This window comes from Mytilus edulis, chromosome 7, assembly GCF_963676685.1.
Source record: "Mytilus edulis chromosome 7, xbMytEdul2.2, whole genome shotgun sequence".
Classification (NCBI taxonomy): Eukaryota; Metazoa; Mollusca; class Bivalvia; order Mytilida; family Mytilidae; genus Mytilus; species Mytilus edulis.
The window spans coordinates 19,230,062-19,243,612 of record NC_092350.1 but is presented as its reverse complement, the minus strand read 5'-3'; the positions used below and the strand labels follow the sequence as shown (position 1 = coordinate 19,243,612).

The 13,551-nt window shown below is 34.9% G+C and overlaps 1 protein-coding gene across 2 annotated transcripts; it reads left to right on the top strand.

Annotated features, from left to right (window-relative positions):
• Nucleotides 1-308: 308 nt before the first annotated feature.
• LOC139480940 (sulfate transporter-like) lies at nt 309-8,567 on the top strand. 2 transcript variants are annotated; one of them, XM_071263923.1, is made up of 3 exons: nt 309-430; nt 1,620-1,691; nt 6,362-8,567. In XM_071263923.1, the coding sequence occupies exons 2-3, from the start codon at nt 1,635-1,637 to the stop codon at nt 8,435-8,437; spliced, it is 2,133 nt and encodes a 710-aa protein (XP_071120024.1). In that variant the 5' UTR covers nt 309-430; nt 1,620-1,634; the 3' UTR covers nt 8,438-8,567. The 2 variants fall into 2 exon arrangements, with proteins under 2 accessions (XP_071120024.1, XP_071120025.1); XM_071263924.1 differs by having other exon boundaries at nt 316-430; nt 1,623-1,691.
• Nucleotides 8,568-13,551: the final 4,984 nt, after the last annotated feature.

Genomic DNA, 13,551 nt, shown 5'->3' with positions numbered 1-13,551 from the left:
GAGAGTACTTGCAGTTACTGGCAGCTAGTTCAAAGCCACTAACAACTAAAAAAAAGCATGCATCTATAAGACTAAATTATCAATCAGTACATATCCAACATCCAATGGAGTTAGTGTAAAGACGTCATAAACAGTCAGAGAAAAACTTGTCTGTTAACCTCAATGTGAATTCATCAAAAATCATATATAAAGTGTGAGAAACACGAGATATATTTTGGCGATCAAAGTGGATCCGCCACCTGTCATTTGAACATTATCAAACTTGCCTCGTAATTTAACGTCACGTTTTTGCGCCATTATATGGTCAACGTCATAGCATCATTCGCTTACTGGATAAATCATGGCTTTCACATTTGGTTTTTGTGTCGCACAGTTTTGATACAGAAACAGGTTTATCGTATAGACTGACAAAAAACAGCATTCAAACAAGGTGAGAAACCAGTTCTGAGTTGATTTTGCATAAGATTATTGCATAACAATAAATCATACGAGTAAATCAAATGGTAGGTCAGAAGTGTTAAAAGGGGATGGGGTGCTAGATTTTTCTTTATCTCTCTCTGTTGACATTTATGGTGAAAGACCTAGTAAATATATATATATTAGTTTCTGTCACTTAGTACTGTCCCTCCCCAAATTACGCGAATAATGGGGTGTTGAAATATAAGGAATAGAGAATAATGATGTGCTAAAATATAAAGGGAATAATGGGGTGCGAAAAAATAAAGAATAGAGAATAATGGTGAACTGTTCAAGTTATGACATACACATGGTTTTTTTTTCATATATATTTCACGATCGATATAAATGAAATGTTTACATATAAAAAAGAAGATGTGGTATGCTTGTCAATGAGACAACTCTCATCAAGAGACCAAATGACACAGAAATTAACAACTATAGGTCACTGTACGGCCTTCAACAATGATCAACGCCCATACCGCATAGTCAGCAATAAAAGGCCCCGAAATAACAATTCAAACGAGAAAACTAACGGCCTTATACATGTATAAAAAACAGTTTGTCGATTTTATGGTTTCTAGAATTATTAAATATTTTAAGACGTGTCATTACTGTTAAATCATGATTTAAAATACAAATACTGAAATTTGTTCCTTATACATACATTATATAAAAATATTGAGATGTGATATGGTAGCCATTTATGTATTACACATATCATAAATATACATTAAAGGAACAGATTTCAGGAATTTGTGTCAGCTGTTTGGACTCCTTGTTTTTTCCCTACGATGCAGGTTAACATGTTTTGCCCTATTATACCCATTTTTCTTTTCATACAAGACTTCAATAGCACATGCATGGTCATTTATGAAAATGTAAGCAGATTCTAGATTTCTTTTCTTTCAATTTGAGACCAAAACAATATCAATGAATATAAAGTAAAAGTCCGAGTGAGTCTTTTCCCGCCATTTTTTAAAAACTCAAATCGAGATCGATAAGGAGCATCATACAGCTTATTTTGTTTTCAACTAAAACTCTTTCTACTTATAGTATCAAAATTATTGATTTTTTTTTAATTTCAACTTAGTACATTCTTAATGCCTATACGTATGTTTTGTTTTATTCCGAGTGTATAACGTTTGATATCATATAAATAGCAGAAAACATAAAAGATGGATGACCTAGGCGACCCTGAACCTTCAGAAGACGCAGTGGAAGACAATGACAGTGTAAGTATAAATATATATCTATATATATCACGTGACTGGTCTTAGGAAAACAGGTGAAACATCTGCACTTGATTTTCATTGAGCAGCTTATAAAAACCAGCAACTATTTTGCATTAATGCGTTTTATTCGCTTACATTTTATACTTATATAATACTTATACTTAACATATGAAATTCATTTAACAAAAAAACTATAAACTTTCAAAATCATGACTTAGTAGTATTAAAATGGGCATATCATCTATATTAGATTTATAATCTAGTAAGCTGTGTGGTCGTGGTCGCCGGACATTTGCAACATGGTCATGTCTGAAATCATTGGTTCAAAAAGTGCCGATGGAAGATCAAACACTTCATTCGACAAAATTACAAGATCTGATACGTTTTTTGTTGAATTTATGATTAAGGTGGTATGGGAATCTAAATGAAAATTCACATTAAATATCGGCATTCCTGCATCAAATTTCGCTAACTTGATAGAAAATCTGAACCTTAGGTTCTCTGTTTTTTTTTACAATCCAAGATGGCGAAAGACTAACATACCACAAAAACAAATAACACACAAAATGAAATTGCCTTGGATCACAGACAAACTAAGAATCAAGATTAACAAAACAAAACGTTTGCATAAAAAATCTAAGAAAAATCATCATCTTCAAATTAAATACAAACATATGAAAAAAAACATTGCAGGCAGACATGCTCTCAGCTTATTGTCATTATATTGAAAACATGATCCTAGACCTCCCAATTGAAGAACCTGGAAGCACTAACAAAAAGCACAAACCAAAAAACCTGTTCTCATATATCAAGAGCATGAGAAATGATAATTCAGGTGTAGCTGCACTAAAAAAGGATGGATTGCTCGTAACAAACACCAAAAGATAAGGCGAACATCCTCAACCAGCAATTTCAAAAAGCATTCACTACTGAATCATCTGCAGATCCAATACAAGTAAAAAACTTATCATCACATCCACAAATGAATGAAATTAAAATATCAGAAAAGGGCGTCAACAAACTACTTCATAACATTAATCCGAATAAAGCCACAGGCACTGATAAACTATGTGGAAAGGTATTAAAGGAAATGAAAAATCATCTTAGTCCTATAATCACACTCATCATTCAAAAATCAATTAACACTCATAAAATACCTACAGACTGGAAACATGCAAATGTCTGTCCTGCATTCAAAATAGGCGACAAAAACAATGCCATAAATTACAGGCCAATTTCACTAACATGTATACTTTGCAAAATAATGGAGCATATCATAGCTAGTCAAATAATGGAACATCTCGAAAAAAACAATATTTTATATGATTTACAACATGGTTTCCGATCAAAACGCTCTTACAACGCTCGAGACACAATTACTATCTTCCATAGAGGACCTTGCAAGAGACAACAATATTAACATACAAACTGATGTCGTTGTGATGGACTTTGCCAAAGCTTTTGACAAAGTCCCTCACAAAAGGTTACTTTACAAATTAAAATACTACGGCATAGACAATAATACCTTGGAATGGATTGGTGATTTTTTACTGACACCATCGTACACAAACAGTCATGCTAGATGGAGAACAATCAGAAAAAATTGGGGTAACATCTGGGGTGCCTCAGGGCACTGTCCTTGGCCCAATCGTATTCCTCATTTACATAAATGATTTCCCAGAATATTTACAATACAGCACCTTAAGGTTATTTGCCGATGACAGCATCATCTATAGAAACATCAAAAACATAGATGATGCAGCCAAACTACAACAGGATTTAAATTCAGTGGCACAGTGGGAAAAAGACTGGTTAATGCCATTTCACCCAGACAAATGCTCCATACTTAGAATTACACAAAAAGAAACCAGTCAACCATGACTACATCCTTCATGGTCACATCCTCCAAACTGAAACAGCTACAAAATATTCAGGCATAACCATCCAATCTGATCTAAAATGGAATAAACACATAAATAATGTAACAGCTAGTCAGCTAATGCAACCTTAAAGTTTTATCCCAAAAAATTATAGAAAGGGCATACATGTCATTAGTTAGACCTATTCTTGAGTACAGCTCTTGCGTCTGGGACCCTCACACCAAAAATCAAATCAACCAAATTGAGATTGTCCAACGAAGAGCTGCTCGCTATACATGTAATAGATATCACAATACCAGCTCTGTTTCAAATATGCCTGATCACCTACAGTGGCCTACATTAGAATTGAGACGTATACAAACAAGACTAGTTGTATTCTATAAGATCATACACCAACACATAGCAATCTACCCTACAGATGTTCTCGTTAAATCAGATAGTAGAATATAAACATACCAACCACTTTAAACAATTCAAACAAATAAAGATAATTTTATCCACATACACTAGTACAATGGAACCTACTTCCTACATCAGCAATCCTTTGTACAAGTCGACGTCTTCAAAGAGCAGATTTCTATATTTGCTCTTTCACAAATATTCTAAAAACTGCATAACGGACAAAAAGCAAAAGTGTCGGACAAAAAGCAAAATTATCGGACAAAAAGCAAAACTGACAAAAAGCAACGGACAAAAAGCAAAAGTGTCGGACAAAAAGCAAAATTAACGGACAAAAAGCAAAACGGACAAAAAGCAAAAGTGTCGGACAAAAAGCAAAATTATCGGACAAAAAGCAAAAGCGGACAAAAAGCAAATTGCGGACAAAAAGCATCGTATCACATGTACATAGTTTTACCAAGAAATATACATAGGATGTCAATCCACCATTTTTTTTCAATTAAATCACTGTTATATTTTTACTTTTTTTTCTTTTTTTTTCTAAGCACCAATGCAATGTCACGTAATATTACTGCAAGTTTATTTCTTTTAAATTATAAATAAGCCATGCATGCAACGGCACTTAATAGTCAAAGTTGTGACAGAGTGCGGAAATATGAAGGACATCTATACCACCTTAAGACGACAATTTTGTTATAAGTGGTGTAAACCCTGTATTATCTTTATTGTCTTCAGAAAAGGTGACACAATGTCATCACTGGAATCTTTTATTTGTAAATATATGAATCGTAAAAAATGGTGAATGCCCCTGCTTCTAAGATAATGTTCAATAACAATATTAAAGAGAGCCAGAAGATACCAAAAGGATACTCAAAACTCATAGCTCGAAGGATACTCAAAACTCATTGGTCGAAGGATACTCAAAACTCATAGGTCGAAGGATACTCAAAACTCATAGGTCGAAGGATACTCAAAACTCATAGATCGAAGCATAGGTTCAGGATACTCAAAACTCATAGGTCGAAGGATACTCAAAACTCATAGATCGAAGGATACTCAAAACTCGTAGGTCGAAGCATAGGTCCAGGATACTCAAAACTCATAGGTCGAAGGATACTCAAAACTCATAGGTCGAAGGATACTCAAAACTCATAGGTCGAAGGATACTCAAAACTCATAGATCGTGGGATACTCAAAACTCATAGGTCGAAGCATAGGTCCAGGATACTCAAAACTCATAGGTCGAAGGATACTAAAAACTCATAGGTCGAAGGATACTCAAAACTCATAGGTCGAAGCATAGGTCCAGGATACTCAAAACTCATAGGTCGAAGGATACTCAAAACTCATAGGTCGAAGCATAGGTCGATGATACTCAAAACTCATAGGTCGAAGCATAGGTCGAGGATACTCAAAACTCATAGGTCGAAGGATACTCAAAACTCATAGGTCGAAGCATAGGTCGAGGATACTCAAAACTCATAGGTCGAAGCATAGGTCCAGGATACTCAAAACTCATAGGTCGAAGGATACTAAAAACTCATAGGTCGAAGGATACTCAAAACTCATAGGTCGAAGCATAGGTCCAGGATACTCAAAACTCATAGGTCGAAGGATACTCAAAACTCATAGGTCGAAGCATAGGTCGATGATACTCAAAACTCATAGGTCGAAGCATAGGTCGAGGATACTCAAAACTCATAGGTCGAAGGATACTCAAAACTCATAGGTCGAAGCATAGGTCGAGGATACTCAAAACTCATAGGTCGAAGCATAGGTCCAGGATACTCAAAACTCATAGGTCGAAGGATACTAAAAACTCATAGGTCGAAGGATACTCAAAACTCATAGGTCGAAGCATAGGTCCAGGATACTCAAAACTCATAGGTCGAAGGATACTAAAAACTCATAGGTCGAGGATACTCAAAACTCATAGGTCGAAGGATACTCAAAACTCATAGGTCGAAGCATAGGTCGAGGATACTCAAAACTCATAGGTCGAAGCATAGGTCCAGGATACTCAAAACTCACAGGTCGAAGGATACTCAAAACTCATAGGTCGAAGCATAGGTCGATGATACTCAAAACTCATAGGTCGAAGCATAGGTCGAGGATACTCAAAACTCATAGGTCGAAGGATACTCAAAACCTATGAGTCATAGGTCGAACAAAACTGGGTAGAATATTGAGTATAAGAGAGCTATATTCAAACTTAATCTCACCTAAGTACATTCTTAAGTGAACTTTAGGTTTAATTAATATTTATTTACTATATTTCAAAAACTCTCAAGAGAAACAGTGAACTAAATGACAAAATCTCTTTTTGTCCCATTCGAGACAAAGATGATAAGTAAATAAGTAAATGAAAAAAATATCATATTCCTATTTCAGTTTGGTCCTGAAATAAACAAGATGTCCTTTCACATTGGGAGTCCACCTTATAGTCATCATCATGAAATTACCGCAAGGAGATTTGTTCGTACACAGCATGAACTGGATGAGCATTACAGCAAACCAGCTCCACCAAAACCGACAATTCGAACTCGTTTACGACGCACATTATGCTGTCCTAAGGAGAAAGTGGGAGAATATTTCAGTACCCTGCTACCAATTGTGAACGTTTGTCGAACCTACAAGTTAAGTTACATTCTGAATGACTTGGTTAGTGGAATAACCATAGGTTGCCTTAGTTTTCCACTTGGAATTGCTTTCGGTGTATTGGCCTCCTTAGCTCCTGAATATGGACTATATTCTTCGTTTTCACCGGTGATACTCTATATTCTATTTGGAACCTCTCGACACATTTCATTTGGAACCAACGGCATTATAAGTTTGTTTACTTCCGAATTAGTACATAAACATTTGCCAGCTGCAGCAGGTCCGAATTCGACTAATCCGGAAGATGACATCATTTTGAAATCGTCCATAGCTTCTGGATCAACATGTATAATCGGTCTGATACTGTTATTAATGGGCATATTACGCCTAGGATTTATAGTCAACTACATATCATCTTCCTTTGTGAGCGGGTTCACCGCAGCTGGTGGTGTTCACATTGTAACAAGCATGTTACCAAATGCCTTAGGAATTACCATTCCGAGATTCACAGGAGCAGGACAACTTGTACTGACATACAAAGCCATATTCGAAAAAGTTCCGGAAATACACGTCGCTTCTATGATAACCTCCATTATAACTGCCGCTACACTTCTCCTTTTTAAAGATGTTATCAATGTGAAGTTCAGACACAAACTTAAGACACCAATTCCTATAGATTTTATTGTGGTCATCATAGCAACAGTAATTTCGAACTTTGCTAACTTATCTGACAGTTTAGGACTTAAAGTAGTCGGCGAGATCCCTGCAGGATTCCCACCACCGAGAATGCCATATCTTTCCATAGATTTGGTTTTAGATTCTTTTGTGGTTGCTATAATGATTTTTATGCTCTCTGTATCCATGTCTCGTCTTTGCGAAGCAGCGCATAACTATAGAGTCAATGACAACCAAGAACTTGTGGCATATGGATTATCGAACTTTGTAAGTTCTTTCTTTCTATGCTTCCCGTCATGTGCAGGTCCGGCAAGAACTATAACTTTGTGTTTAATGGGCCCAAAGTCAACTTTACACGGATTTATCTCTTCGTTTTTCATTCTGATCATTCTTTTATGGATCGGACCTTTGTTCCGAATGCTTCCAATTTCTGTCTTATCTACCATGGTCATCATAGCTGTTAAAAATCTTGTTACTCAAATGAAAGATTTGCCGGAAATGTGGAGATTAAATCGTTATGACTTTCTAATAGCCGTTGGGACCAACTTAAGCGGTTGCTTCATTGACTTTCCATATGCACTTTACGTCGGTGTTATCCTATGTATGTTCACAGTAGTATTGCAAAGTCAAATCCCCGAAGTGTATCTTCTGTCAAAGTTAACAACCGAGGACAGATTTTTGAACAGTAAACTCTATGACCACATATTGACGCATCCTAGAATTCAGATTTTTAAATTTGAATCATCACTGTATTTTGCCACGGCAGAGGCGTTTCGAAAAAAACTGTTTGAATTAACAGACGGCAAGTTTAATCTCCATGCAAAATTGACCAAAAGTCAACAATCCTACGTAGTGGCTGTTCCGCCTGGTTCAATGCAGAACATGGAACACCTGAACAGAGAAAGCGTGGAATCTTTCACGCGACTGCCATGGGATGGATTGCACGACAAATCCCTACATAATAAGGATTACGTCATCATTGACTGTTCGTCTATAAATTACATTGATATAAACGGTTTAAGAATCTTGATCGAGGTTATATGTGAATTAGAAAACGTTGGTGTCACTGTAGTGTTTGCCAGTTGTAACCAATACGTAAGACGTTTCTTCAAAAAATCTCAATTGGCTTCAAAGATATCGGAGGAACGTATATTTGCAGATATATGGGATGCTTTTAGTGCCTTAATAATGTGATGTTTCTACAATGATATAGCAAAGATTAAACTTTTAAGATGGCTCGACATTTATTTTTATGATTTTGAGATATGTTTAATATCAAGATGAGATCTTTGTAATATCACCAAATAAAATATTGATTATCATGCTTATTTTCGAGGAAATTGAGATCCAAATAGTTATCAAAGTTACCAGGATTATAATTAAGTACGCCAGACGCGCGTTTCGTCTACATAAGACTCATCAGTGACGCTCATATCAAAATATTTATAAAGCCAAACAAGTACAAAGTTGAAGAGCATTGATGATTCAAAATTCCAAAAAGTTGTGCCAAATACGGCTAAGGTAATCTATGCCTTAGATAAGAAAATCCTTGGTTTTTCGAAAAATTTAAATTTTTGTAAACATGAAATTTAGAAAAATAACCACATTATTGATATTCATGTCAACACCGAAATGTTGACTACTGGGCTGGTGATACCCTCGGGGACGAAACGTCCACCAGCAGTGGCATCGACCCAGTGATGTAAATAGTTATCAAAGCTACCAGGATTATAATTAAGTACGCCAGACGCGCGTTTCGTCTACATAAGACTCATCAGTGACGCTCATATCCAAATATTTATAAAGCCAAACAAGTACAAAGTTAAAGAGCATTGAGGATCCAGAATTCCAAAAAGTTGCGCCAAATACGGCTAAGGTAATCTATGCCTGGGTTTTTCGAAAAATTAAAATTTTTGTAAACAGGAAAATAAAAATAACCACATTATTGATATTCATGTCAACAAAAACTGTCAATGTTTTATATTTTGTTGAAATGAGACAACTCTTTACAAGAGACCAAATGACACAGAAATTTACAACTACAACTCACCGGAAGGACTCCAACAACGCGCAAAGCCCAAACATACAGCATAGTCAGTTATTAAAGCCCCCGATATGACAAATGTTAAATATTCAAACAAGAAAAATAACGGCATAATTCATGTACATAATAATGAAAGAAAGAAAAAATATACGCAGCAACAAACGACAACCACTGAAACACAGGCTCCTGACTTGAGACAGGCAGATACAGAATGTGGCGGGGTTGAACATGTCCAGAGTGGGCGCCCAACTCTCCCTCAGAAATAAATATTTTATTTAGCAGTTCAATAAGGTTCTTGTGTTATCACTTTTCGAATTTTCATAAATTTTGAAAGGTGTGTGGTATCGTGTTTAACAAGACAAGTACCTGCGTTGCTGCATGCAATTGATCGAGTTAACATGTATATTGAAGGAATGTCTGTAATATTTTTTCTGTCTATGAAGAAATAACATAAAAAATTGGTGCACACTGAATAACGCGCGTAGCGGGTTATTTAACCGTGTGCACTACATTTGTTATGTTATTTCGAATAGACAGAAAATATATAATTTTAAATTCCTTTTTAAACCGTAGAAAACAAGGAAAAAACGTTGATGACGTCACGGTCACATGACTAAATTATGTCTATGGGCTGATAACAAAATAACGTCAGCCAATCAGAAGACGCGTTACATCCAAAATTAAATTATTGAAGCATAACCTATATTTTCCTTTCATTAGATAAAAAAAAAATGACGAAACGTTCCTTACAAAGAGAGTTGTTCTATTTCATCATATCGGCGAACAGGAATTGGCTGCATATCGAATATAACATTGCTTACTTGTTACAACTGAACACAATCAAGCTGCAGACAATAAATCTTCAGTACTAGTCAAGCAAAGTTTGACCAAAATTTTCCTTGTTCATTGAGTGTGGTAAAATTAAAAACAATCGGCAAACAGAAAGTAGCTGGACGGCAGATGTAAGCATTGCTTACTTACTACAACTCAACATTATAAAGCTACTAGTACTATTAATCGAGCCAAGAAAAGTTTAACAAACAAAAAAATCCTTTTAAATGTGGGTTATCAAATTCCAAAGGATCGGCAACATTATCAAGCTGTAGACTTATTATAAAATCATTTCCTTTCAATAAAACTTTGACGAAAGTTTTCTATCCAATATCTCTCCGACGAAGTCGAGCGGTTACTAGACCTGCTTGCGCCTTCGGCGACGAAGGTAAAATTAGAGACTTGAGATACCGAAGGGACACACAAAGGGACATCCAAGTTCATAAAAAAAGACAAACAGCATTATCCAGAGCATAACATAGAAAACTTATGAGTACAGACTGAGAAATGCGGACCTCGACAGATCTCAAATGTGCAATAAGGATTACCTCATTTTGCTCCACATGTCAAATTCGTTGTTTAGCTCGTGTTAGTACAGATGAAATACAAATGTTGGGATAAGTATATAATTCTGTGATGTCACTTTCGATGAAAAGAAGAAGGGATATTTATATTGAACACATTCACACAGTTGGAACATGTCCGTTGTCATCTGTGAAACATATATTATATAACGGGTAATTTTTCAAGAAAGCTTACCGACGTCTCCCAAAATAACATAAATGTAGTTGAGAAAGCCAATAACTCATGTTGTATTCAACGATTTTAAATATTTGATGTTTTCTCTCAATGACCTAATTTGTAAGATTTTAGCACTGTGATCCGTTCTCTTTATATAACGAAAACCTTATAGAACTAGTAAAAAAATAAAAAAAAATAAACGTTTAATATCACAATTAAAAATCCCTTGAAATTGACTTTCAATTCGTGTAATATACCTTATAGAGGCAAATTAATTACAGTATTAATGATTTAAAGCACGCAACAATCTTTTTTTCTTAAAACATATTGATAGTATTGATTGATTGATTGATTGTTGCTTGCTTGCTTAATGTCCAATGGCAAATATTTCATGTGTAATGTTCAGAACGAGAACTTGGGACTGCAACAGGAAACTGAGGGAAAATGGGATAGGGTCAACAATAAAGCTTTGAAAAAGGAAATCTACGGATCTTGCAGAGTTGTTGCTAGGTATCCTAATGTCCCTATTCTGGCTAGATTTGGCTGAGAATTATAAACATTCAAACTCCCAAATAGACGCCCCACTTAAACAGGGAGTTGACGGTTTCCTATTGTCATTCTTCCCCCATGCCAATTTTTCAGCGTGATGGGAGGAAAACCAGGATCAGGCCAATATCCCCCCTAATGCATGTAGCACGACAATGCTACAGTTAATATAAAAAAGCGTACAGAGACTGACATTAACTGCGAAAACATGTCTATTTAGTATGGTTTTTCAATCAGAGATAGATACCACTAATACTATTTAATTTTGAAGCTTTACTTGCATCAATGAAATTCAAGTTTATTCGTCATACTAGCCTGTTGTCAGAAAAACTAAACCTGCAACGTGAATTGGTATGGCGATACATATTAAAAATGTTCCTTGGGTAATAATTAAGGTAGGCACTTAAAGTTAACCCCAATCGAAAACTGTTTTGCATTTGGAAGCACGAGGGTATCAGTATGGAGTATACCTCTACATGTAGTAAGTTGTCCAGTAAAAAAATACATGTAAATGTCAGCATTTTGAAGATTCGGACGATCAAACAAAACAACACAAAAAATATATAAATGTAATTAAATCCATAATATATGGGATGAAGATTGGCATGGGAGACAAGTGACTATATGTATACGTATTGCCAAATTTCCGCGGGAGAAGAATTACAATGATCCATAATTTCCCCAGGGGAAAAACTGGCATGGGGTAAGAATGGCTATATAACACCTGTCGAACGAAGACTAAGAGTGAGCATATTTCTTTTATCAGACACCCTTGGGTTCTATTGATATTATGAAATAGCTTTAATGAAACATTAATTTGTAGGAACATGCAATGAACATGTGTACTGACCAACTTCTGAAACAAAAATCGAATGCGTTTCTTCAATGACATTAATTTAAGAAAATAAAACCCGTCCAAAATAATTGTTATTGTTTTTAAATTTCTTCACACGTGTTTCGTCGCACGAATTTATTTTTATTCTGTGCATATATGTCTATCAAAAGTTCCATAACAGATGCTACTAATCACTAATGCCCTGACACAACTTTAAATTAGTTAGCATACACAATATTTGTATATAATGGAATGAAAATGGAAATACAATATAATGGAGAAACTTGTTAACATTTAATTTTGAAGTTATGTTTAGTTGTGCCTACACGAATTATAATGTAAATTTCTTAGTTTGTATATAAAGTCTTTTAGTATCAATGACTATATCTGAAATTTTCGGATCACCATGGAGTAACATGTTTATGCTTCATGTACAACTAATAGTACCAACGTTATTGAAAAAATGGCTGCTTTTTTTTTCGTTCAAAAAGTATCATATACAATTAATTGCTTGATAAGCAAATGTCCAGTATAGCCACAAATGTTAAGTAAATTGTTTGTTTTTTAAATTTCATTTTATCTTATGTTATCATATTTACAAAAATATCATAGGGCCTTACTTAGATAATTCGCTTCAACGAAATAGAAAAAAAACCAGTGAGTTCAAATACAAAATTAACTATTAGACTACATGTTATGTCTTTGGACAGCAACATGACGTGAGTGGTTGGGTTAAGTATTGTACGTAAGTCGGACTGAGGTGTGTAAACAAGACAATAGAACAAGTTGTAAAAATCAATAAAAATACAGCTAATAACACAAACCTTGGTCGCTTGTCACAATAGCATGAACTTATGCGAACAACTTTTATTTGTTACAAAAACAATTGATCAATTTTGATATTTTTCCTATATATCATTTCATTTTCTGGTAAGCCTTAAAAATATATAATCTTCTTAAACAGTAACATCTTGTTATTGCTTCTTGTCTTGTCTTTATACCTTGTATAACATATAGATGTGGAAACTGTATATTAAATGATAAAATTTGGGATAAAATGTATACAAAATTTGCATATAGGTGAGTACTATAATTTTTTTCGGAGTGATCAATGTCAACATAACCTTATTTTAACTTCAGTCAAAACTTGCAATGTATCATTAATGTATCATTGCCATGTAGTTTATTTTTTTTTTGTTACCTCAGTATTCAGACATCGGACTCGGACTTTTTTTGGACTGAGTTTACTGTGCGTATTGGCTGGAGGTATAGGGGAGGGTTGAGATCTCAAAAAACATGTTTAACCCCGCC

Excerpts from the sequence above, each read along its gene's own strand:
- LOC139480940 (XM_071263923.1), top strand. The coding sequence starts at position 1,635 with ATGGATGACCTAGGCGACCCTGAACCTTCAGAAGACGCAGTGGAAGAC. Across the intron at positions 1,692-6,361 it reads CAGTGGAAGACAATGACAGT|TTTGGTCCTGAAATAAACAA; the intron begins GTAAGTATAAAT and ends TTCCTATTTCAG.